The sequence below is a fragment of the Hippichthys cyanospilos genome, chromosome 6 (assembly GCF_059441005.1).
Source record: "Hippichthys cyanospilos isolate Australia breed blue-spotted pipefish chromosome 6, RoL_Hcya_1.0, whole genome shotgun sequence".
NCBI classification, from domain to species: domain Eukaryota; kingdom Metazoa; phylum Chordata; class Actinopteri; order Syngnathiformes; family Syngnathidae; genus Hippichthys; species Hippichthys cyanospilos.
The window spans coordinates 5,860,810-5,884,424 of record NC_142374.1 but is presented as its reverse complement, the minus strand read 5'-3'; the positions used below and the strand labels follow the sequence as shown (position 1 = coordinate 5,884,424).

The window sequence follows — 23,615 nt, the reverse complement described above, 5'->3', positions numbered from 1 at the left end:
ATTATACAACGTGAAAAATATATAATAAAAAAATGTACCGTTGATTGGTGAGCTGGACTCATAAAATCGCATGATGCTTTTTACATAGTTTTCTTTAAAAAAAAAAAAAAAAGTAAAAAATACTACATACTGTAGTTTTTATTTGGCCTTCCATCTATCCTACTTTGTCTGCTGGACGTGAACGCAGCAGGACTCCAGGCCACAGCAGGGTGGGATTCTCTGGCTCTGACGTCACCACGTATCCAGCCGTCTTGTGACGGGAACATCATGGCGTAGCGATGTGGACCCACGGCTACACGGGTGGACACGGAGAAGTTTATGAACAAGTCATTCGACAATTTGGGATTTCAGCAAAGCGTTTAGAGCAACGTCAGTTGTGAAATATTTTGCTCAGTGTCTGGGTGAGTGACTTTGCCGTCTCGACAGTGATTTTAACCTAATAACTAAACTTTATTGTGGAAAAACAAAAGCGCATTTCGCTTGTGGAAACAAATCGCTGTCGTGGCTCGCACAGAAGACTTTCTTGTACACGTTTCCACATTGTTGCATCACTGGAATGTCTTGTTTTCACAACTTTTTGCATGAAGTTGAGATTGTAAACTAACGGTGCCATGGCCGTACAGTTGCCTAGCGTTTTTAAACCAACAAAGAGTTGGTTTAATCTAGGTTACCTTTCATAAAGGGGTGGATAAAATCATTGATGCTAACATTTCCACAGTGTGTGTCATACTTTCTGTTAACTGCCCCTTGTATAACCTTAAAGATTCACATTCAAAGTATTTTAAAATGTAATCTAGATCAAACGTCTAAGTGTGTATACTTCTTTGTAGCTTGTGATTTAAAGTACGTCTGTCAGACACCTTTCTTCTTTCTAGTCATTTGGAGTCCTTGAAAAGAGAGACGGTCTTGCCGAGTTTGCCTTTCCAGTAGTGTTTACTAAATCTTAAGATAAATCGTTTGTGCTCTTGATGGGTTTTTTTTTCTATAGCGGTGACATTTGATCAGTTGCCTTTCCAGATAATAACCTGGAGCCGAGCTTTTTATACCTATCAGTTTTCAAATGGGTCCCTAGACAATAGTCATCTGAAAATTAGTTGCTCTAATAGCAATGTCAACAAACCACAATAAATCTAACCTCGTGTTAACTATCCAGCACGTCTGAGGAGGTGAGGAGGTGATAAACACGTGGAAAACATTTTTTTCGGGGATATCCTCTGATAAGTTATTTGTCTTTCATATACATGTACAGTAATTCAGGTTGGCTGTACCCGGCCTTCTATTTTCTATACTACTTATTCTCACTATAATGATTTCATAGTACTCATGTAAAGGTTAGAACTATTTGGCATTGGGTGACATTTCAGATTGCACATAAAATGCACTCTATCCTTTATATATTAACTTAATTTGACCTTTAATTTGACCTCCTTGAAACGTTGCATGCATATTGCAACTATTCAGTATTTCTGTACTTTTTCCTCATCTTGTTTCTAACAAGGAGCTGGTTCATGGATCAATTCCAATTGGTTTTTAAACAACACTCGTCATGATGCGGTTCACACTTTGACACTGATCACCAGTAGTCACTCAGGAGAAGCAGGAGGTTCTCAGAATGAAGGGCCAAACATAAGTGGCACAGTATTCTCAATGGCTACAACAAAGATAGGGATGCTTGAAGAGTCAGACTCCTGTTATGTTGTGTGCAAAATGTAGACAAAAGCAGACTTGAACTTAGTCTGCTGACCCCCCTTTTTCACTTTTACTTTGTTATTTTTTAATTGCATTAAGTGATAGTTTTTGATGATTGCACATTAGAACAGATCACATTGCCCCATGAACATTCAAACACAGAAAAAGGCTTAAGTGGAAATTGGTTGATTCATGCATCAAACACTTGTTATGAATTTTGCTATTGAGCTTCTTAAAAAAAAAAAAAAACACTGAAGGCCAAACCATAAATGTGTCTATTGTACATTTTCAGATTTCAGTAAATATTTTATATCTTTTTTCATGGGATGAATTTGAAGAAATGACATTAAAAATGTGCCTCTAGTATTTCAAAATTATGACATATGAACTATCCTGCTATATTTTGGAAACAAGTTGCACAGGTTATGTGAGCCAATGTTAAGGTTAAAATAGAACTTCATGAGCGAATGGAGCAAATGTACATTTAGAGAAGAAAGGGCACAGAATTGAATGAAAAGACCCTCTATCCAACTGTTGAGCGTGGGCGTGGATCATTCATGCTTTTGGACAGTTTTTGCAGTCACGAGAACTGGCAACATTTCAGGAGTATAAGGAACATGGATTCAATTAAATTTTTAGCAAATTTTGGACGGTAAATTGATGCTGGCGGTCAAAAACATGAAATTAAAGTGAGAATGGCTTCTATAAATGGTAAATAAGTCTAAACAAGCCTCACATCGTTGTAATTAGATACCTTTTAAATATTTTTTCAGTCTTTCATTGGCTTCTAGATGCACATTAATACAAATTTTTACCCATGGTGGCCAAACTTTCGATCTTCACTGAGTCTTGCTGTGAACTTGACGCGTTTGCTGTTACGATGCTTATGTATGGTTGAAGAGTAAGTCTCTGAATTTTTCTGCGAACTTGACACATTCGATGTTACAATGCTCTTGGGTGATTGAAGAGTAAGTCGTCTAGATCTAGGCCACCAACAAAGACTTGATGGATGGATTTTATTGAAAATACAGTATAATATTTGACAAGAAGGAATGCAAAAACGAAAGTGGGATCGATCTTCTGGTGACACTGGCTCTTATATCCACCTGGGTCACCCAGGGGTCACAACTGACATTGGTAATGGTTGCCGACTCAAACTGCACGTACGTCAATTGACATTCTGTGCTGTTTTGACACAATCTCTGTCCCTCATTTGGGATTCAGAGAACCGTAGTTATGTATGTTACTTTCATTGCAGCACCCATCTCATTCATCCTTAAAGAAACGAGCATGCTTAAGAGAGTTTTTTTTTCTTTCTGTTGTTGGCTTCATATTGGAGGTTTCAACTTCACTTATACATTAGAATGTAACTTGAATCTTTGTTTTTACAGAAAATGTTTTATGGTTGAAACTTTAGAATAAAGAAGCACAATGTCAAATATCTACAAAAATAAGTCAAGTGGAGGACATTTGGTTCAAATGTAAGGAATGTGCCCTACTCTCCAAAGTAAACAACCGGTCACTAAGATGTTTGGCAAACCGAGAGAGGAGACATTTTAGAAGAATTTAATGGCATAGTATTCAGAATTGCAGCAGCCATTTCGCATCTTTTGCCTGTAGATTTGAATACGATGGATACATTGTGCGGTTCCTTTTTTTAAAATTAACATCTAGACTCACATCAAGCTCCCATGTCATTTCTTGATTCACTGTGTAAAATTAGCGATGATGTAATCTGCTTGCTTGCTTGCTTAGGTTGGAAATAGCTGCAGGTTATTCCCAGAGCAGACAACTGCTGGTTAGCGTCTACCACAAGTTGACTGCACCTACCCAGCTTGTACCTCGTTACTGTACGTTACTTGTACCATAAGGAAAGTTTATTTTGAAAGATTTGCTGGCTTCCTCACGACATTTGGCTTTAACTCTGATTCAATGGCTTGACAGGCAAGCCAACATTCAACAGTAAATGAGAGGGCATTGTATCCTGCTTGAAGTCAAGGTGACGAGGATCAAACTAACAGCTTAGAGATTAGTGGACAACTGTACCTACCAAACAGGTCACTTTAAAATAGCCCAGCATGGCCTTTAAGTATGTCACATCACATTAAATACTCTGAGCAAAACCTTAGTAAATTCTCATTGGAATGATTTTTTTCCCCCAAGTGTCACCATTATTGTATATTGGGGAATTTAGAGCTTTTTGGCTATAATTTTAAAGATAATTGAAAGTATACATGAGTGAAAAAATTTCTCACCACCAGCCGTGAAAGCGAGTTGCATGTCTTCGCTCAGGCTCACAGACAAAAGGGCCGAAAGCTATTACTGTATTTTGGTTTTGCTTGTTTCCCTGGGTTGCACTGGGATTAAGGAATAGAAAATTGTAGTCCTTTGGACAGCAGAAATGCTTGAGCCGTCTTGACTATCATCTCCCTGCCTGGAGGTACCTGAGCTGATGGATTTCAACAGATCGTAGTGGTGTACTTTCTCAGCATTTTTTTTCTCTGCTAGTCCCGATAAATTATATTGTTTTTGTTTTTGTTTTTTCTTCACCAGAAGACAAGACTCAAAACTTTGTTTGTAAGGAGTCTGAAACAGTTTTTGATGGTGGGTAACTTTTCACTTATGGGTAGTGCTGCACATTTTTTTTCTTCTTTTCTTGAGTCAAAACACCCTGCTAGCAACAACAATAACTATCTTTGTGCATGTTCTAGCTGTTGAGCGACAGTACTCTGAGAGGACCAGACAGTAGGACTTTGTTTTGGAGAATGGTACTTGTGTGGCGGGCATTAGGCCCATGCCTCTCACCCAGTAGGCAAGTTGGAATGAACCTTTGCTTCTTTGAGTCTTTTAACTTTGATTTTGATGAATTGGACAATGTTGTACAGTTCTTGTTGGCTTGCAAAGGTATACTGTACTTGAACAGCAACATGTGTTTCTTTGTCTTGCTACACTTGCATATTTAGACCTTGAAAGATGTCTCTTTTGATTGACAGGTTGCACATATGAGAGAAATTTACAGGTAGACCAGGTTAATTAGATGACTTATCCTCTCCACTGTGCTCTTTTGTCCTTGGGTTTAGGGATATTCATTTTTTCCTTTTTTTTTTTTTTTTTTAGGTTGCACTGACCACAGCAGTGATTGGTGTGTGTTTGCCTTTTAACATTTTTTGTTGTTGTTTTTGTTTTGGACCGCTTATCTTCTTGAAGCGATTTAAATAATTCCATGCGTCTTCAAGCTTCTGCTATGTGGCGCTAAGCTAACCTGAGCATGTTTCTCTCTACCCTTGTTTAGAAATAATCCAAGTCCATTTGCCAGTTACAGTAACTTCACTCATAACTCATTGCAAAAGTTGTTTAGCGATTTTGACAATTTGGGTTCTTACAAATATATACAGTGGAGGAAATAAATATTTGACCCCCTGCTGATTTTGTCAGTTGTCATACTAAGAATTAAAGAGTCTTGGATTTTATGGCAGCATTATTTTAACAGTTACGGAAAGAAAGTTTTAAAATATATATTGAGAAAGTTACATGAAATGAAACCTAAATAATAATTTGCACATTCTTGAGAGAAATAAGTATTTGATCCCCCAGCAAAACATGACCTAATACTGTACTTGGTGGCAAAATCTTTGTTGGCAAGCACAGCAGTCCGACATTTCTTGTAGCTGCCTACTAGGTTTGCACTCATATCAGGAGTAATCTCCGTCCACTCCATTCTGCAGATCATCTTAAACTCCTGAAGGTTTTGAGGCTGGCGCTTGGAAACTCAAAGCCAATCGACCAGTGTCCCTGGAAAGATTGTAACCCTGACCTTCAGAGGTTTCCACTTTAATATATTCAAGCCTCATACTCGTATCTGGTGAACACAACTGCAAATTGGCATACAGTACTTGTTCAATTGCAACTTTTTTTGAGGCTGGAGTTGACATCCTGATGAGGTATTTCAGGATCTAAGGACAGATTGCGCTTCCCTATAATTAAGCTTGCTTTGAGCTGAGGTCCCTGCACTGCTCATGATGATGACTACACAAACGGGCTTAACACAAGTTTGATGGTGACAGATGCATGGATCACTAATCTGTGCAGCGTGCCTGGTCTTGTGTTGGAAGAATTTTTGGAAGAACCCGTGTGTAAATATTCTACCCTCTCTGTTTGTTATGTCTACATGATGCTTAAAACACTGCATTATATTGAGTTTGTACTGGCGGCAGGCCCTAATGAAAAAGCTCGGCCACCTGTATGGAGTGCCATGAAAATTTCCAGTGGGCCATAAGGGGCACGCAATTTTTAGTTATTTATTTCAAATTCAGATTGTGGAGGAAAGTATCATTTGGGCATTCTTTAAGCAAGCCTCTCTCTCTCTCTCTCGCTCTCTTATTTGTCTTTGTCACAGCTCTTTGTTGCGCTCGCTCTCTTTCTCTCAAATGTTATGTTGTTGTATTTGTTGGGAGTCGTAGGTTACTTTAAAAAATACATTTGTTACTGTGTGTGTGTGGGCGTATATACCCCAAGCCACTTGCAGCTGTAATTGCAGCAAAAGGTGGCGCTACAAAGTATTAACTCAATGGGGCTGAATGATTTTGCACGCCCAATTTTTCATTTTTTGTTTGTTAAAAAATTTAAAATATCCAATAAAGTGTGTTCCACTTGATGATTGTGTTCCACTTGTTGATTCTTCACAAGAAATTACAGTTTTATATCTTTGTTTGAAGCCTAAAATGTGGCAAAAGGTCACAAAGTTCAAGGGGGTCAAATAGTTTCGCAAGCCACTGTGTACAGAATATATATATATATATATATATATATATATATATATATATATATATATATATATATATATCATATATCATATATATATACATATATATATATATATATATATATATATATATATCATATATATATACATATATATATATATATATATATATATATATATATATGATATACATATATCATATATATATATATATATATATATATATATATATATATATATATATATATATATATATATATATATATATATATATATATCCATATATATATATATCCATATATATATATATATATATATATATATATATATATATATATATATATATATATATATGGATGATTGATTGAATAATTGATTGAATGATTTAATTTGAGTCAAGATTGGCACAACAGTTTTTTAGATTTTGGTGACATTTACTCTTTCACATGATTGGATTGACGCCCCCCTTTCGATAGAGAATCATTATTTGAACATGCATTTCACATTTAATCTAGTTGTCTTTGTCAGATATAAAATTAGTTTGATATCTAAAACATTTAAGTGTAATATAAGTCCAAATTTAATTGCCCTGTACTTGTGCAGGTGTAATGATAATAATAGCTATCTATCTATGTACAGTATGCAATAAGAGTGGCACTGTGGAAGACTGGTTAGCATGTCTGCTTCAGAGTTCCCAGCATTAATTCCGGCTCGCTCCTGCCTTCCTGTGTGGAGTTTGCATGTTTTCCCCGTTCTTGCGAGGGTCTCCTCCCAAACTCTTAAAACATGCATGGTAGGTGTATTGCATACTCCAAATTGCTGTTATGTGTGATTCTGTCTCTGTGTGCCCTGCCATTGACTGGCAACCACTCCAAGATGGATTTTGTCAAAGATATACTGTGGCAGAATGATGGTGATAAAACCCATAGCAAAATTTGTATCATTAACACCATCAGTTTAACATGGTACCGACTTTGTGCTTGGTTGTCTTTTCTGTCAATTCTCTCAATTGTTCATATGTTTTAGTGGATGCTTAGTTTACATCAAGTGGAAAACGTGCCCACAGGAATGCTGAAATAACAGTGCTGAGGGCGGTTTCCATCAAGTTTGAAAATGTGTCCAGAGTGGCCACTCCCAGGATGTGAGACAAGCATTTAAATAAAGAGGGTTTGTGTGTGTCAGAGACATTTAGAGGTGAAAAACTTAAGTCTTCCTAAACTAAACACGTGTATAATCAAGCTCAGATTGTGTTTATTGCAGTTTGTATTTAAATGACGGTACCGCAACATTCCCTTAGTGGATAGAAATGTGTACGCATGTTAATGAGTGCCTGTGCATGTGTACAATACTTGTCCTGATCATAATGCCTTTTGATCAACAAGAAGAAAGGGAGATGCTATGCTCTTTTGGCCTATGTTCAAGACTAGGGCTCCCAAAATGTATTTTGACTTCACTTGCAAACATTGTGGATCTACTGTCACATGCGTGGAAAATTGTTGAGCCAAAATTCTATTCAAATGGTCTCACTGATATTCTCAGGGGCTTCATTCACCATTTTTTTGGGGTAACAAGTTTAATTTTATGCCCACTTATTTCTTTATCTTACAATCAAGATAGAATATTTGCTATAGTTAGATAGGACTCATCACAATTACCTTAACACTTGGCGACCAAAAGCCTACCAAATGGGAGTAGTAACACGATTTTTCACATTCAGTGTGAATATAACATAAGAAAGAACTTCCTGTCATGCATTGCCAATCATCATATGATATCGTTTTAAACATAATTTTGCATAGAAAGCCAAACCGAGCTGGTAAAGTTTTGCTGAATTTGTATTTAGTGTTCACTGTGATGCAAAAATACATTTGATGGCACTGTTGTAGTTGAGTAAGTGACCGCTGAGTTTACATGTTCTTCATCAAACTTCAGTTTCTTGTGTGATGGATGGGGAACACACATTCTGTATTCTGATGCCATAAAGGTAACATTTAAACATTTGCCATCCTTTGTATTTTTTTCTATATGGAAAAAGGAACACATTCACTTCAAAGTACAAATTATCCCTTGTGGCATTATGTTACAAATTATGGAAATTCCTTTGATTTTTTTTTTTTTTTTGTGATATCATAAAATAATCAATGGGGGAAAAATACACTAGGGAGCTGAAATTTCCAGCAGATGATTAAAACATGTAAAATTTTAAAATGCAACGATTCTGACATTTCTATCTGATTGCATTAGGACGTGCGAGATTTTGTGTACAAAAATAATCCAAATTTTGGACCATATAAAACCATTATAATTACAGTGTTTTAGATGTATTTTCATAGGATTTATTACATTGATTTTCCTGTGATTTCTTTGCAACATTCCATTGAGTGGCCGTCAAACTATATCAGCAAACTGAAATTTCTTTGTTGACTTGTGTTTCACCTCAAGACAGTAGGTGGCAGTAGACATAGTTAAAGTGTCATCGTCACTTCACAGGCTACAAAGACAGATCGTACCATTTTTCTTTTTTTTTTGTGGGTGTTAATAAATTTAACATGTGTATGGATAGAACTGATGCCACAAAATTAGGGAAAAAAAGGGAAAAAAAGGCAACATGTATAGTTTGCAAAGTGTGTGCGCAAGGGTTAATGTATATGGCCTCATTCTTTTTTGTTTCATTGTTCTTTGTTGGGTTCTTTTTTTTTTCAGTTTTTTTGTAGTGTCTGAAGATGATGGCGGATGCCAGCGACATGTTGGCTGCTGCTCTGGAGCAGATGGATGGCATTATAGCAGGTTGGTGTTGGTATCTATCTAATCCAAAGGGCACTGTGTTAATACAAGCCTCTGCTGAGATCCACATTATTTCCAGAGAGATAAGTAAGAAAACACAAATCTACCTTAAATTTTTAATTGATCTATCGTTGTATCTGCATTCACACATTGTGGCTTCTACCCATGTTCACAAGTGATGCGGTCATGTTCAGCCTTGTACTCTGCGTCATTGGAGCCAATGATGTCATTGCTTGTTTGTCTATGAGAGGTCACACGACAAGCCTATATCTTGCACCTACAATATTATGAGTATTAATGATGCCTTGAGGAGTAAATCATAAAATAAGTTGCATTGGCTTACTGTATTAGGTACACGAAGAATTGACTTGGTCAGTCCAGTATAATAACAAATTGTGACTGCGGTAAGCTATTACCAATGCTATTTTCGTATTCACTGTACTCCAGCTGCTCTAAATACTTTTCTCTGTTATTCTGCTTTACATTAGGATCCAAAGCTCTTGACTACTCCAATGGATTGTTTGACTGTCAGTCACCCAGCTCTCCTTTCATGGGCAATTTACGGGCTCTTCACCTTTTGGAAGACCTTCGAGGCATTTTGGAGCTGCTGGACAATGATGGACGCAACAGTCTTCGCTGCCAGATCCCTGACTCCACTGCTGAAAGTCTTGTGGAGTGGCTGCAGGGTCGCCTGGTGAGTGCTTCCTAACTATCCATAGAATTTTTGTGATAGTAGCCAAGCACTGATGCTAAAGAAATGAACTCATGTTAAATGGCTGTTGTGCTGCATGTCATTTGGATTTTAGAGACATTTTAATTGTTTGTTTTATCACTATCCCTTGTTCAAGACACACACACACAAACACCATACAGTGTTGTATTGGGGGCTGAAAAGCTGTCTTCATTCTGCATATTTGCACATTTTGCTGCCAAGGTTGCTTAATCTAGAAAACCCAGACATTAATTGATGGGGGCGACAACAAAATTGTTTGCTAAGTGGAAACATGACTGCTCTGTTTGCGGAGATCCCTTGGAATGCATGAACTGTTGTCTTTTGTTCCAAGAAAAATGCTGACTTGTGTTTGGGAAGGGGATGGCCCACTGCCAGCTTGATGGCACAGTTTTTGTGTCAAGCTCTAAGTCACCCTGTGCATTAGTCTGAATTTGAGCCTTCGCCTATTAAGGCTTTGTTTGTTTTGGGCAAAGGATTATAATTGTGAGCCCTTTAATCTGATGCCAAAACATTTTATATTGGTATAACTTTCCCATGAGCTCACAATTCGGCATGTAATATAAATGAACCTGTACAGTATATCCTTCGACTAATCCTTGTCTCCTGTAGTCCAACGGGCATCTCTCTATGGGAGGGGGTGACCACTACCAGGAGAGGCTTACCCGACTGGAAAGCGATAAGGAGTCCCTAGTGCTTCAGGTAAGACCAGAGAAAACAAAAAAACACATCCTCTGTCAATTCTTATTTTGGAAGGAGAAGCTAGAGTCTATTGTCTCTTGCATGGCAGGTCAGTGTGCTCACAGACCAGGTGGACGCTCAAGGAGAAAAGATTCGGGACCTTGACCTGTGTTTGGAAGAACATAGGGAGAAGCTTAACACAACTGAGGAGATGCTGCAACAGGTCATCTTTATGAAGTCACTAGTATTATAGTAGTTATTTTCCTACATGTTTGCCAATACAAACAAATGATTCCCGTGTAATGCAATGCTTTACAATGATGAGACTGAGAGTGTTTTCATGCTTGTCTTGATTTTTTTATTACAGGAACTTATGTGCCGAACGGCCCTCGAGAACCAAAAGCTAGAGCTGGTATCAGAACTGTCCAACCTAAAACTGAAACTTAATTCCTTCCAGAAAGAGAGGCTGGACTTTGACGAACGATTTCGGGACAGCGAGGTATGCAGGAAATGCTGCTGACAAGAATAGTCTTTGTGACTTGTGTTTTCTCGTCTCTCTCATCCTTTCAACGTATTTGTTTGCAGTCCTCAAAAGAATTACTTATTACTTATTATTCAAATTTCCTCTTTCAGGATTTGATCCTTGAGATTAATGAACTACGGTACAGATTGACAGAGCTGGAGAGTGAAAAGCAACAGTATGAAAAGAAACTTAAAATGACAAAGGTACGTTATTCAATTTAAACTCACATAGTTCTTGAAAAAAGAACTCCCAATTTACTTTTCCTGGCTTTCACTTTATTCTCCATCTTTTCACTATACATTAGAATCAATATCTAAGAAAAGCGACGTCAAGCTCGCGTTAGACTGCTTCAATCCTACACTTCAAATTACAATACATTAAACGACAGTGACTCTTTTTGTGTGTTCCAAAAAGTATACACATCATCTTGCACTTCTACTTAGTTCACTGAAGCATTTGCACACCTTTTTTATAACTGTAATTTATGTGCTGACTTTGTGCTATTTATTTTACCCGTTCCGAATTAGAATAAATAGCGTAACTTATAACCTTTGCTTTTCTATATGGCTAAAATTGGGGTGTACTTCAGAGAAACCAAGTCATGTATTAAGCCATTAGATGTTTAGGACATACTGTTGCAGTGTTTGATATTTAACATGCTTTATGTAATTACCAATTCAAATAAGTACACTATATTGTTTATGGTTGGACATTCAAATACATTCCCTTTTTTAGATCTTTTTTTCCATCCCAGAATTTGCACAATTAATGCTAGTTCAAAAGAAGGAAAACATACAATACTTATGTAAAATTTACAACTCAAAACTTCACATTTCGTCTGGAGCCTACTTGGCTCGGATATGCACCCATAGCTTTAGAATATACAGTACAACAAAAGTGTATCAAAAACCAGGTTGAGTTGCCATATCAACGAAATTCCATACCACTTTTTTTCTGACAGATACCAGTACTCAACACTTGAATTGTCACCATCACAGATACCATTAATACTTTTGATACACAAAAAATGTTGCCCAAAACAATGAGATAATTTTAAAGAAAGATATTCCACCATCGAGAGAATAAAGTCTCTACCAAGAGAGCAGCTAGTCGTAGTATCAGCTTTTATCGCGAGTAACGATGCCTTAAAATAAGTTTTGCCCAATGCTGATACTTGGTATCAATACTCATCCATCCGTACCAACACCATTTCTAACGATCAGGAATAAATGTATAGCTTTATAATGGGCTTTCCCCTAATACAGACAAAGGCACTGGGACAGAAAGTTGACAATCGCATGGATTAAATTTTTTCTTTGGGCTTTCCTTTTTCAAAGACTCTTTGTCCGTTTTAGACATGGCTCAACACCTGATTGCGTGGCATAACACGAGTTTTACGTCCCCATACCCATGTCTTTATCTCATATTTCTTTTTCATTCTCATTCTTGCACAATTTCTCTTATTGTCTTGGTTTTTCCTTCCTACGGCAAGTCTTTAATGGCCAAGCTTTCTAGCCAGAAAATCAAAATGGGCCAGATGCAGTATGAGAAACAGAGGAAGGAGCACAAACTGCAGGCTCTGAAGGTTGGCGTTTCACAGGATCACTGTTGTGTCTGCTGTATGATTATCGGTTTGGCCTCTCCCTTCCTTCTGCTCCACCTCTTTTTTTTTTTTTTTTTTTTGGGTGTAAGGATGCCAAGCAGTTTCTGTTGCCTTGCAGACCAAATTTAAGCTTTGTTGTAACTTTTTCTTTTAACCAAATATCCAGAGAATACCAGTAGAAATACATATTCCAGCCACCTATTAAAGAAATCTTAACCTCCTTTGCTTTTTTTCATGCCTGCTTCCTATTCCTAATATTTGTCTATGGTATGTGCTGTATTGTTCTGTTTTAGCTTACTGCACCCACTTCACACACAGTGCCGTCAGAGCTGGAGTGACTCTCTATTTCTTATTTGCAAGCTTCTCTGTTTACATGAAAAGTTGTCCTCCTAGAGATTCAATCTAGAAGTCAAGGAAATCATTCCAGAAGAAGGGAAAAATGTTATGTCTATTTTTATTGTCACTGGCAAGGAGAGATACATTCGCATTTTTCTAGTATAGCACTTTTGTGGAGATTCCTCAATCCTTGCTGCACCATTGAGAGATTCTCAATAACATTCTGACACATGTCAACAGGGTTACGGCAGAAGCATCAAGGACTGAGGAGGTTTGCAAATACGGATGAGAGACGCACACCAGGTGTGGCTTGCCCGTTGGCCACATCAGCATCTGTGAAACATTTTGTGTCGTGTGATGTTAGGCAGGGGTATCTTTGTGTTTTTGAAAAGAATGTCATCACACGTGTCCCACTTTGGACAGGAGGAGCTTGCCATAGTGAGAAGGCAGCTGGAAGGCAAGGACGGAGAGCCGGGCAAACTACGGGATGAGACGAGCTTCAAAGCCTTGGCCTCGAGCAGTGCGGATCCGACAGAGAGAGGTACGAAAACATTGTTTGGTCTGAATGTGAGCATGCATGACTGTAACTTTACAGTGGCTATAAGGTTGTTGAATTGCAGAGGCAATGGGGTCCTTTTTTGACACGAAGTCACGACTGACTGCAGCTTCTGTTTTGTTTTCCCCATTTTCTTCTTCTTTATTCTCTCATCCAGATGAGACTCTTAGAAAGAGGCTGAAAGAAAAACGTAAGAGGGCCTATGCTTCTGTTCATTATTGCACCCGTCTCAACCTCTGTTTGCATGAACGAGCATGAGCCATGTGAACTCTGCTTGTCCATTACTGTATTTGCCCATCAGAGTGCTAATGTGTGCCCTGAGAACCTCCCTACTCCAATAAACTCTTGTTTTTTTATAGCTTTGAAGGATTTAAACCAAACCAACATCATCCTCAAGTCCATAACTTGTGTTTTTAACATATAAGCTCGCCCAATGACAAATCCTATTTGCTTTGTGTTTTTGACAGAAATGAGGAATGAAATGTGTTTGTAACCTTTCAGGCTGTTCACTCATCCCTCTGCCTCCACCTCTATAACCCTAAAGACCCACCCACTCCCCTGTAACTCTTCTAGACACTTCTTCCTCACTCCAGTGACCAATGTGTGTCCTGCTAACCAATGTTGTTGTCGCGGTCAGTGGCGTGAGACATTGTTTGAATGTGTCCAAATTTGTGGCTTTTCTTATCACTGATGTTTCACCCATTCATAGAACACTGTAACTTCTTTGCTACTGGCGATTTTCCATGTAATCGCATGAAGGAAACGGTGATTGAGATTCTTCCATTCTTTGACTCTATTTTTAATTTATATTCGTATGCATTGATCATAGTAACCTTATAAAACGGCCAATTGTGTACGGCATACATATGCAGGTGCGTCTAAAAAATATTGTGTGCCAAATTTGAAGAGGTTAAACAGGTTAAATATTCAAATGTAATTAATGCAGACTACTGTACTGTTGAAGAAGTGAATTGTGTTTCGAAAAAATATTTATAAACATCTACAAGGCTGAAAATAAGCGGCTTTGCATCCCTGTTTGAAACGTAGGTTTTGGACTTAACTTCTCATCTAAACATGGAAGAACGCTAAACGAGAATGAAGCGCCTGTCGACAACAAATGGTGTTCGAACAACAGTTCATTTGTTTTCAAGAGTGCCAGGTTTTGGTCAAATTAATTTGTAATCTGTACGAAAGTATTGTCACGGTTCAGGCCCTTCATGGTTCGTGGATTGCTCGAGGGGGGATAAAAATGTGTGGGTTCCTGTGAAGGCTGTGTGTTTGATTCGGTGCACATTCACTGTGAGCGCAAAAAGGCAGTGTAGTTGTGGTGTCAAATAGTCATATAAGTCAAATTTTCTTCAATGTTATATTCATACATTTATGTTTGATTCACACTGACATGCCAAGGAAGTTGCAATAAAATAATGTAACATGCCCCAATGCGCTACGTAAGACAACTTCAAAATATACACACCAAATATTACATTTATGTCAATGCGATAGCCTTAGCAAGCTTCATTATTGGTGTTTTTCCGATCAGCTTCACTCAGTCTCGACACTCCTTTTATCCCAAATTATTGCCATCACATTTCATAGTTATCAACACACTGTCATTCAAGAATCATATTAAATCACTGATTAAGGAGGCTAAGATGCTACTTACAATATATACTCGTCAGCTGATTAAAGCATAACATTCACTCAGATCGTCCATAAGTGAGGGTTTTTTTTGTTGTTGTAATTATTTATTTTTTTAACATTTTCACCAACCAGCTCAACTATATTTAAATGAAGGGCAAATGTATCTTTTATCTGTAAAGAAGACTGCAGCTTAGAGTTCCTCTTCACCATAGCACAGGTAAGACACTTTTAACACTAAAATGTTGCTTGCGCAAATTCCCTTCCACTCAGTTTTCCACTGTGACCAGTATCCTGCAAACAGCAAACTCTTTTAGCAATCGCTTTCTAGTCTGTGCGTGCACCCACGTGTGTATGCTCGTGCTAAAATAAGTCCAACCGAAAAACACAGTCACAAATGAGGTCTTTTTTTTTCTATAGAATTTCAAGTCCTTCAAGTAGTCCGGCTACCTTTCAGTTGATTGGTCATCCAGAAACTGCTGATTTTCATGCATCTAATTTACAGCTTTTGTTTTTCATTAGATGTGGAAGTGCAGCGGATGAAGAAAGCAGTTGAATCTTTGACAGTGGCCAATGAGCAGAAGGTACAATTGCCATCATTTCCCCTTAAAAATGTAGACAATATGACCTTTATTCTTTTTCTTGATGTTTGTAGGACCATAAGATTGAGGAACTGAAGCAGTCATTGATGAGGTACAAGAAAGTTCAGGACATGGTGATGTCAGTACAAGGAAAAAAAGGTTGGCTATAACTTTGAATATATATGATCATAACCGAACACATTGTTCTTAATGTCACTTGATGTTCTCAGTTTGCTTGTTTTTATTGTTTTACAGAGAATCCTAATGGTACTGAGCATGTGACGTCTCATGGAGATGGTTCCGCTTCATGCTTTTTGTCAAACCATTTGGCTGTAACCACACGTGAGCTGACAGATGAAGAGCAGCGGAAGAATGCAGATGAGGTTTGTTGGTGACAAATGTTTGTACATGCAGTATATATACAGTATTCCCTCACTTCACTCTTTCACACAGGAGCTATATTTTTGAGTATATTTTTCTTATTTCATTGGGGGGGGTTAAACCTCTGTTATGCTATTAGGAATACAAACTCTCTCAATGTGGTATACCTCAATGCATGTCTGAAATAATGATTACGACACTGTCACCCACACTTTACACATCTATGTTGACAAGATGACATCCCATTAATGGAATAATTTCTGATGTCAATTCTCTCCTTGTATAAGTTTATGCCAGAGGCCTTAGTTGGCATAGCTAGTGCACACTACTGATGGATATGTGCATGTGTGTGTCTTCTGTTTGTTTTTGTCTTCATCCTCTGTGCAGCTGGAGATCTTCAATGGGGTGCGTGAGGATGTTTCACACTCATCCAGCCCTTCTGATCCTGAGCAAGTCTCAGAGTCTGCTGCTGCAGATGTTGATAGGTAAGACATTTACCAATGTCATCCACACACAAGAATCAAATTTAGTGTAAGGTTTGAGTTAGGTGGAAGCCAAACGAGTGCTGCGCGTCCATGAATTTCCTTATTTACTTTTTATTTGTTGTCAAAATTATTATTTCTGTTAAACATTGTATTTTCTTTTGTAGTATGTGTGCCTCCTCTGTTGAGGAGCTCACAAAGCTGGAGTTAAAATGCAAACTCCACTTTATTTCGTGCCACACTGCGACTGTTCTAAACTAATCTGATGGTCATTCCAGCAGCCAAGATACTGGCCAGTCTGTCAGCCATGAACTTGTAGAGAGGAGCAAAAATGAGAAGGTAAGATACACACAACTGAAAAATTTTACTGAGGACCTCTATTTACTTTGATATCGACACTTTGACATTATCGAACGACTTGCAGTTTACTATTGTACTCTGCCTAAATAAGAAGACTTAATGGTGTGCTCATTTTCTAACACACGTATTATTTTTTATTAGATTGTTTATTTATTGTCCAAAGGAATTTTCATTCAAACCTTTACCATAAATTTGCCGGTTGGCACATGACTAACTTTCAAACTAACTGAGGTTACAGCCGCACTCTTACAGAATACTGTCGTAAACCAAGGCCTCCCTTCTGTTACCGTTCCCCAAATCCCGTCCATATGGTGCGTGTTTTAGTTCTCTGCGTTACCTTGGAAGCCATTCATTTGTAGCATAATAATGTTTACGTTTTATACACTTTGTTCTGAGTCTGTGCGCGTCTTTGTTTTCTCAGAACACCCGTGGAGACATCATTCAAACGGGCGAGAAGCCTCCGTTGAATTCCGCCGGAGCCTCAATCATCACCACAGAGGATGACAGCTTTGGCTCCAAAAAGGCCCGCTCATCTTTTGGGAAGGGTTTCTTCAAGCTGCGTGGAGGCAGGAAGTCTGGAAGCCCCCAGAATCTTGGTAAGCGCAAAGTAAGGTAGCCAGTGGACTGAAACTGAACTCCCGCGGTGGATAGACCATCATTTGCTGCTAGCTGTAATTCTATTTTGTTTGTATGGTGTTCTCTGCCGTTTGTTCCCTGTTTGTGTACTTTTATTATAGTGGTAATTTCTCTTTCAATCTTTTACTTTTTCAATCACGGATTCTATTTGTCTTGTTTTTCTTTGTTGGGTACCTGTGATGTTTTGCGTGTGTACGTAACACATGAAGACCGCAGCCGCAGTGCAAGCGCACCAATGCTAGGTACTGTATAGCTCACTGGTCGTTCCAGAGGACCGAAGAAGCTACTCATCATCACCTTTCCTCAACTCATCGCTAAGCTCATGTTTTAGCAGCTGCAGTGGCCTAACAGCAAACTCTTGTCATTAGTCACAGTTTGTCTGCGAAACATAACAGTTTGTGTGTATTCTGATTTGCCTGCGTGCTTGCATGCATTTCTTTTGCTTCAAAACCCCTCCCCAAACACAACTGTGTATCCAGCCGAAATGATCGCACATCTGAAAAATCCTCCCACATTTCTCCCATTTGGGGCCAAATCTTTGAACTCTGCTTCATTTAGTTGAAGAAAGGGAACATGATTTCTTCTTTATTGGTTTTAGTCCGCATGCACCGCTCCGCTTGTAAGGTCCTGCTTTGGGACACCCCGTTTGCATCGGATTTGTGTCCTGTCCATCTGGCTGCTTTCTGGCTGGCTCACAGAAGTTGTGCATTAGGATTCTCATCATGCCAATAATGTTCTATGTCCGTTTGTCGGCACAGCGGAGACTGAACACCAAGGCACTGATCACCTAGATTTGGCCGGGCTGCCTCAGAGGTCAACTAACAGTGACAGCACTCACACACTTCCCACCAGCACCGATGGCAAAAAGAAGTCTAAAGGAATTATGAAACTGTTTGGCAAGTGAGTGGATTATTATTATGGAGTGCAGTTATTGTTATTATTAGAATTATTGTATTATTTCAATATGACATTGATACAGTACTGTACTGTACTTAAATGAGTCATGTCAAGATTCATACTGGCAAGTGTTTAAACTGCAAACAATCTCTTTGTTTAAGGCTTAAGAGAAGCCAGTCCACAACATTTAACTTGGATGACAACTCGTCAATAGGAGATTTTAAGAGAGGGGGAGTTCGGGCCACGGCCGGACCCAGATTGGGTTGGTCTCGTGATTTCCAGCGAGTCAACAAGTAAGCGTTCCATTCATAATCACTTATTAATTGGAAGCTTGTGACATTTTTTGTTGCTCTTCTCCGCTTCTGCAAGCTGACAGTTAAATGCCAACCTAAAAAGCTGCTTTTGGGGTATTGTAGTGATGTGGACGCTCCCTTTGCGCGCTGGTCAAAGGAGCAGGTGTGCGAGTGGCTGCAAGAGCAAGGTCTTGGTCTTTACGTCCACATGGCACGTGTGTGGATTTCTTCTGGACAGACGTTGCTTCAGGCCTCCCAGCAGGACCTGGAGAGGGTGAGATGGAGTAGAACAGATCTTGCCCTTCAACTACCGTAATTCCCCAAATTTAAGACTCATCTTTGTAAAGGATGCACCCTTAATTTTGCGGTCAAATTCTGGTAGTTCCAATGTTACCGTGTATAAGACGCACCGACACTTTGGCAACAATGTAAAACTATAACAAAACAGAGTAAACCTCATCTTTCTAAACTCTTTATATTTTCTTGTGTTCATATCCATAAGTTATATATTTGTTGCGGGTTAAGTTAAATGTTGTTCAGACTTCCCACATTATGAGCAATCAGTGAACACAGCGCCAGTGTAACGTTGAATGCGCTTGAAGCAGTTGTTTTCCCTCCTCGTGATGCAGCTTGAATTCATTTTTCCACAAAAAACCAAAGTTGTGCAGCATCCATGTTCTACTAAGTTCATGATTGTGTGTGTACATGGCAAAATACTTTTATACTTTTAATTAAGAAACAAGTCAAATGGAATACCTTTCCGTGTGCTCATAACTTTTACATGATCTCTCCGTTTTAGTAATATATATTACTGTGTGTGAACAAGGATAGACGCAGTTCAGTCTGCTCGCTTCTTTTGTTGAAACTAATGCCGTCATAACCTCAGCTACCACGAGCTGCAAGTAAAAATCTGAATAACAATGATTACACATGAAGAAAGTAAACACAATTAATCACTTAATGAGACAATTGAACAGAACCACGGTCTCCAAGGTTGACAGATGATCATTTTAACTGTTTCACTGTTGTCACACTGCGGTTTGTCAGGAGTTGGGCATCAAGCACCCGCTGCACCGGAAGAAGCTGCAGCTGGCTCTGCAGGCGCTTGGCTCAGAGGAAGAAGACAACAAGGGAAAGCTGGACTACAACTGGGTGACCAGTGAGTACCAGCTGTTTTCTCGGCTATGCTGGGCAAATCCCAATTTCACTGACGTAATTGTTTTGCTCGTCCTCTCAGGGTGGCTGGACGACATAGGGCTGCCGCAGTATAAGACCCAGTTTGATGAGGGACGGGTAGACGGCCGTATGCTGCACTACATGACTGTGGTGAGTGTTTTGGACAGGGGACATCTCTATCGGCCTTCTGGCTGGTTAAGTCGCCACCTCGCTGGTTAAGTCGCCACCTCGCTTATTAGATTATGTCAGTCCCAATTGACGTTTCCTGTCAAACAAAAGACAATTGAATGATAATGAACATAACCTCATAGTCAATGCATCCCGATTCCCTCAGGATGACCTGCTGTCCATGAAGGTGGGGAGCGTCCTTCACCACCTCAGTATCAAGAGAGCCATCCAAGTGCTGCGACTCAACAACTATGAGCCCAACTGCTTGCGGCGCAGACCCTCCGATGAGGTGCGTGCTCAGCAGACTTGAATGTTTCTTCACGCCACGGCTCAACTTTCGTTTTCTGATTTAGTTTTTCCTTTCTTTGTGTCCACAGAACAATATTTCCCCTGCAGAGATTTCACAGTGGACCAACCACAGGGTCATGGAGTGGCTGCGCTCTGCCGATCTGGCTGAATATGCTCCTAACCTGAGAGGCAGCGGTGTGCACGGCGGCTTGATGGTGAGGCGGTGCGCTGTTCGCACTCGGAATGGATTCAGTGGCCGCACTTGATTTTAAGAGTGATTGTGTGCGTTAAAGGTGCTGGAGCCAAGGTTTAACGTGGAGACCATGGCGCTGCTGTTGAACATCCCTCCCAACAAGACACTGCTGCGTCGTCACTTGGCCACGCATTTTAACCTGCTCATCGGTTCAGAGGCCCAGCAGCTTAAACAGGAGTGTCTGGAAAACCCAGACTACACACTGCTGACTGCCACCACTAAGGTCAAGGTACGACGAGTGGAACCGCTTGAAACGGCTGCACTCATTTGGGAAGATTATTTCCTGCGCTTGTTGGCAACTGATGCTACTTGAGACGCATCAAAATGATGTACTTGTTGGGCAAGCTGTGTTCCGGGGTCACTTGTTGAAGGCAAACTCGATCAGCGGGAACTTGAGTGTGCTGGGCCTTCACTGAGGACACGTTTCCAATTGAGTTGAAAACAAAGAGGAACACAATCAAAGCCCACTTTAGTTCAAAACACACATTCTTGCAAGTGATGTTTACGACTTTCATCGTATGAACCAAAGTCCAAAATTGTTGTATTCACAATTTCAACATTTCCCAAATTCTGCAGCTGATTTCCCACAAAATCTCAAGACATTTTTTTTTTTACACTATATTGTAACCCCTCTGTGAATTAAAGTGCTTATATCATGGGATTTTGAACTTCCCACAGTTTAATACATGCATACATTTAGCACATTGGTGTTTTTAAATTTTTCTTACGGTAAATATGATTCTTTTTTCCTGGTCCTGACATTAACAACCAGGAAGTGAAGCCTCTCATTTACTGAGGCCGCACCTCTCATCATGTTGCTGCCATGCCCCTTTGTTCGAATGCCATCCGGTCACAAAACATGCATCATATCCGTTCTGACCCCTCATTCTTACAAAGGTCGCATGCCCCTGGAGCCTATCCCATCAGAGCAAATGAAGCAGCCTAAAAGAGGAGTTATACCCACGTCACAATGAACTGGACTGCCAACAAAGCAAAAGACAATAAGTGAAGTGCGAAATCTCTCCTCCCCAAGTCTTCAGTGGAAGCAAAACTAAAAGACCTGAACTTCTCCTGGATAAAGTGGGCATGTGGAAGTGGTATGGTACTATTATGGGCATATTGCCTCTCGCATGCCACTTTTATCTGCTTGGGTGGGGCTGGTCCTGGGAGACCATAATTAAGCAATGAATGCTTATAAATGCATCAATGAAGGAAAATAACACTTAGGGAGTGTTTAGGGTGAGCAATCAACATAGTAAGATGGTTCAAATCTCCAAAAGGTTTCATTTCCACCGCACAGGCCCCTTAACACGATAATATCACTTTTTGGTTTAAGATTGTGATCACTGTGAAATCAGCATCCTCATTAGCAAAACCCTGCACTCACAAAATAGTAAGGCTTAAAAGATTTGAAACCGGCTGACAAGTTAAAAACGGAATTATGGGCATCACAGAGGGCTCCTCCCACATTCAAGAAAAACAATTTTTTAAATTGGTGATTTGTTCGAGTCTATAAGAGCCATTGTCATCGTGAAGCACGCCATCAAAATGATTCCCCGTTTTGTCTCCCCCACCAGCCAAGGAAGCTGTCCTTCGGTAATTTTGGCAGTCTGAGGAAAAAAAGGCAGGAGGACAACGAGGAGTACGTGTGTCCCATGGACGTGGAAATGCCAAAGGGACGAAGTTTTCAAAAAGGCTTTGAGCTCCAGATCTACGAGGACGACCTCGATAGGCTGGACCAGGTCAAGCTTCCAATTCCAAAGTCTTTCGAAGCCGCCTGCTTAGTTTATACATTTACATTTGTGTTTTCCGTAAAACAGATGGACGACTCTGAGGGAACCGTCAGACAAATCGGCGCGTTCTCCGAGGGAATCCAGAACTTAACGGTACAACCGGTCAAGGGTGTATTGTTGACTGCGTAAGACTTTGACTTGATGTGAGCGTCTCCATTTGCCGCCCATGAACAGAGCATGTTGAAAGAAGATGAATTCTTCAAAGAGATTTCCAACTCCCCCAACCCCAGCGTGACGGACGACGACTCCACTGCATGAGACCGTTGGCGCCGTGTGACCTGGTCCTGATGTGAATGGGAAAAACTCTACTCGCACACACTCATTGCTCAGTAGTTGTTTTGTTAGCGTTCCATACCTTTATTCATCAAGCTATTGTTAGCCGCTTACTTGTGTCTCCTTTGCAGCCAAAAGAAGGGAGAGAACATTTAGGACAACGCCACTGCCTGCCAGCTGGTTTCTGGAAATATTTTCTACTAAGTTATGTGCTGGCATTTTTTTGTTTATTATCAAATTCAAAGTGGAGAAGACGCGATGCCATTATAGATAAAGTAGGTTTTAAATGATCTTAGTGTAGTGTCAAATGAACTTGATGAACAAGGGGAGATATTTCTAAATGATGGCTGCTATCTTTTCTATCAAAAAGTACCTTTCTAGTTCAATATAAGTTGTATATTTTATATTACACCACACATTTCAACAGAAACATGCAGTACTGCATGCATTTGCACCAATACACGTATTATATTGTGGGCCTTATGCACATTGAGCTGACATTAATAAGAAGCATTGTTGCATTTTTTCCCACACTTTTATTATTTCTTCCTTTTTTTTATTTAGAAACCTGTAGCGTTACTTATTCTGCCTAAACGTAGCTGTCATATTCAGTAGTGACCATCTAATTCACCCACTGACCTGACAGAGAAGATGAATAACGTCATCTATTATAATTCAAAGATCAATAAAGTTATTTAAATCATCGTGATCTGTATTTGAGTTTTTTTTGTT

General features: G+C 39.4%; 1 protein-coding gene across 10 annotated transcripts; it reads left to right on the top strand.

The window, feature by feature from the left end:
* The first annotated feature begins 248 nt into the window (after positions 1-248).
* On the top strand, positions 249-23,587 carry ppfibp1b (PPFIA binding protein 1b). 10 transcript variants are annotated; one of them, XM_088417388.1, is made up of 28 exons: positions 249-401; positions 9,155-9,238; positions 9,724-9,929; positions 10,578-10,667; positions 10,756-10,869; positions 11,014-11,145; positions 11,280-11,372; positions 12,662-12,754; positions 13,532-13,649; positions 13,822-13,854; positions 15,825-15,886; positions 15,958-16,042; positions 16,139-16,266; positions 16,652-16,749; positions 17,025-17,085; positions 17,528-17,702; positions 17,952-17,984; positions 18,501-18,642; positions 18,801-18,932; positions 19,056-19,206; positions 19,980-20,091; positions 20,170-20,258; positions 20,443-20,565; positions 20,654-20,779; positions 20,858-21,046; positions 22,395-22,559; positions 22,638-22,703; positions 22,785-23,587. In XM_088417388.1, the coding sequence occupies exons 2-28, from the start codon at positions 9,175-9,177 to the stop codon at positions 22,866-22,868; spliced, it is 2,964 nt and encodes a 987-aa protein (XP_088273514.1). In that variant the 5' UTR covers positions 249-401; positions 9,155-9,174; the 3' UTR covers positions 22,869-23,587. The 10 variants fall into 10 exon arrangements, with proteins under 10 accessions (XP_088273514.1, XP_088273518.1, XP_088273511.1 ...); XM_088417392.1 differs by lacking the exon at positions 12,662-12,754; XM_088417385.1 differs by having other exon boundaries at positions 17,028-17,085; positions 22,395-22,703.
* Positions 23,588-23,615: the final 28 nt, after the last annotated feature.

Bases quoted from the DNA above. Each gene is read 5' to 3' on its own strand.
- ppfibp1b (XM_088417384.1), top strand. From the start codon at position 9,175: ATGATGGCGGATGCCAGCGACATGTTGGCTGCTGCTCTGGAGCAGATG. The intron at 10,668-10,755 runs GTAAGACCAGAG...CTTGCATGGCAG, and splicing joins AGGAGTCCCTAGTGCTTCAG to GTCAGTGTGCTCACAGACCA. The intron at 19,207-19,979 runs GTGAGATGGAGT...GCGGTTTGTCAG, and splicing joins CCCAGCAGGACCTGGAGAGG to GAGTTGGGCATCAAGCACCC.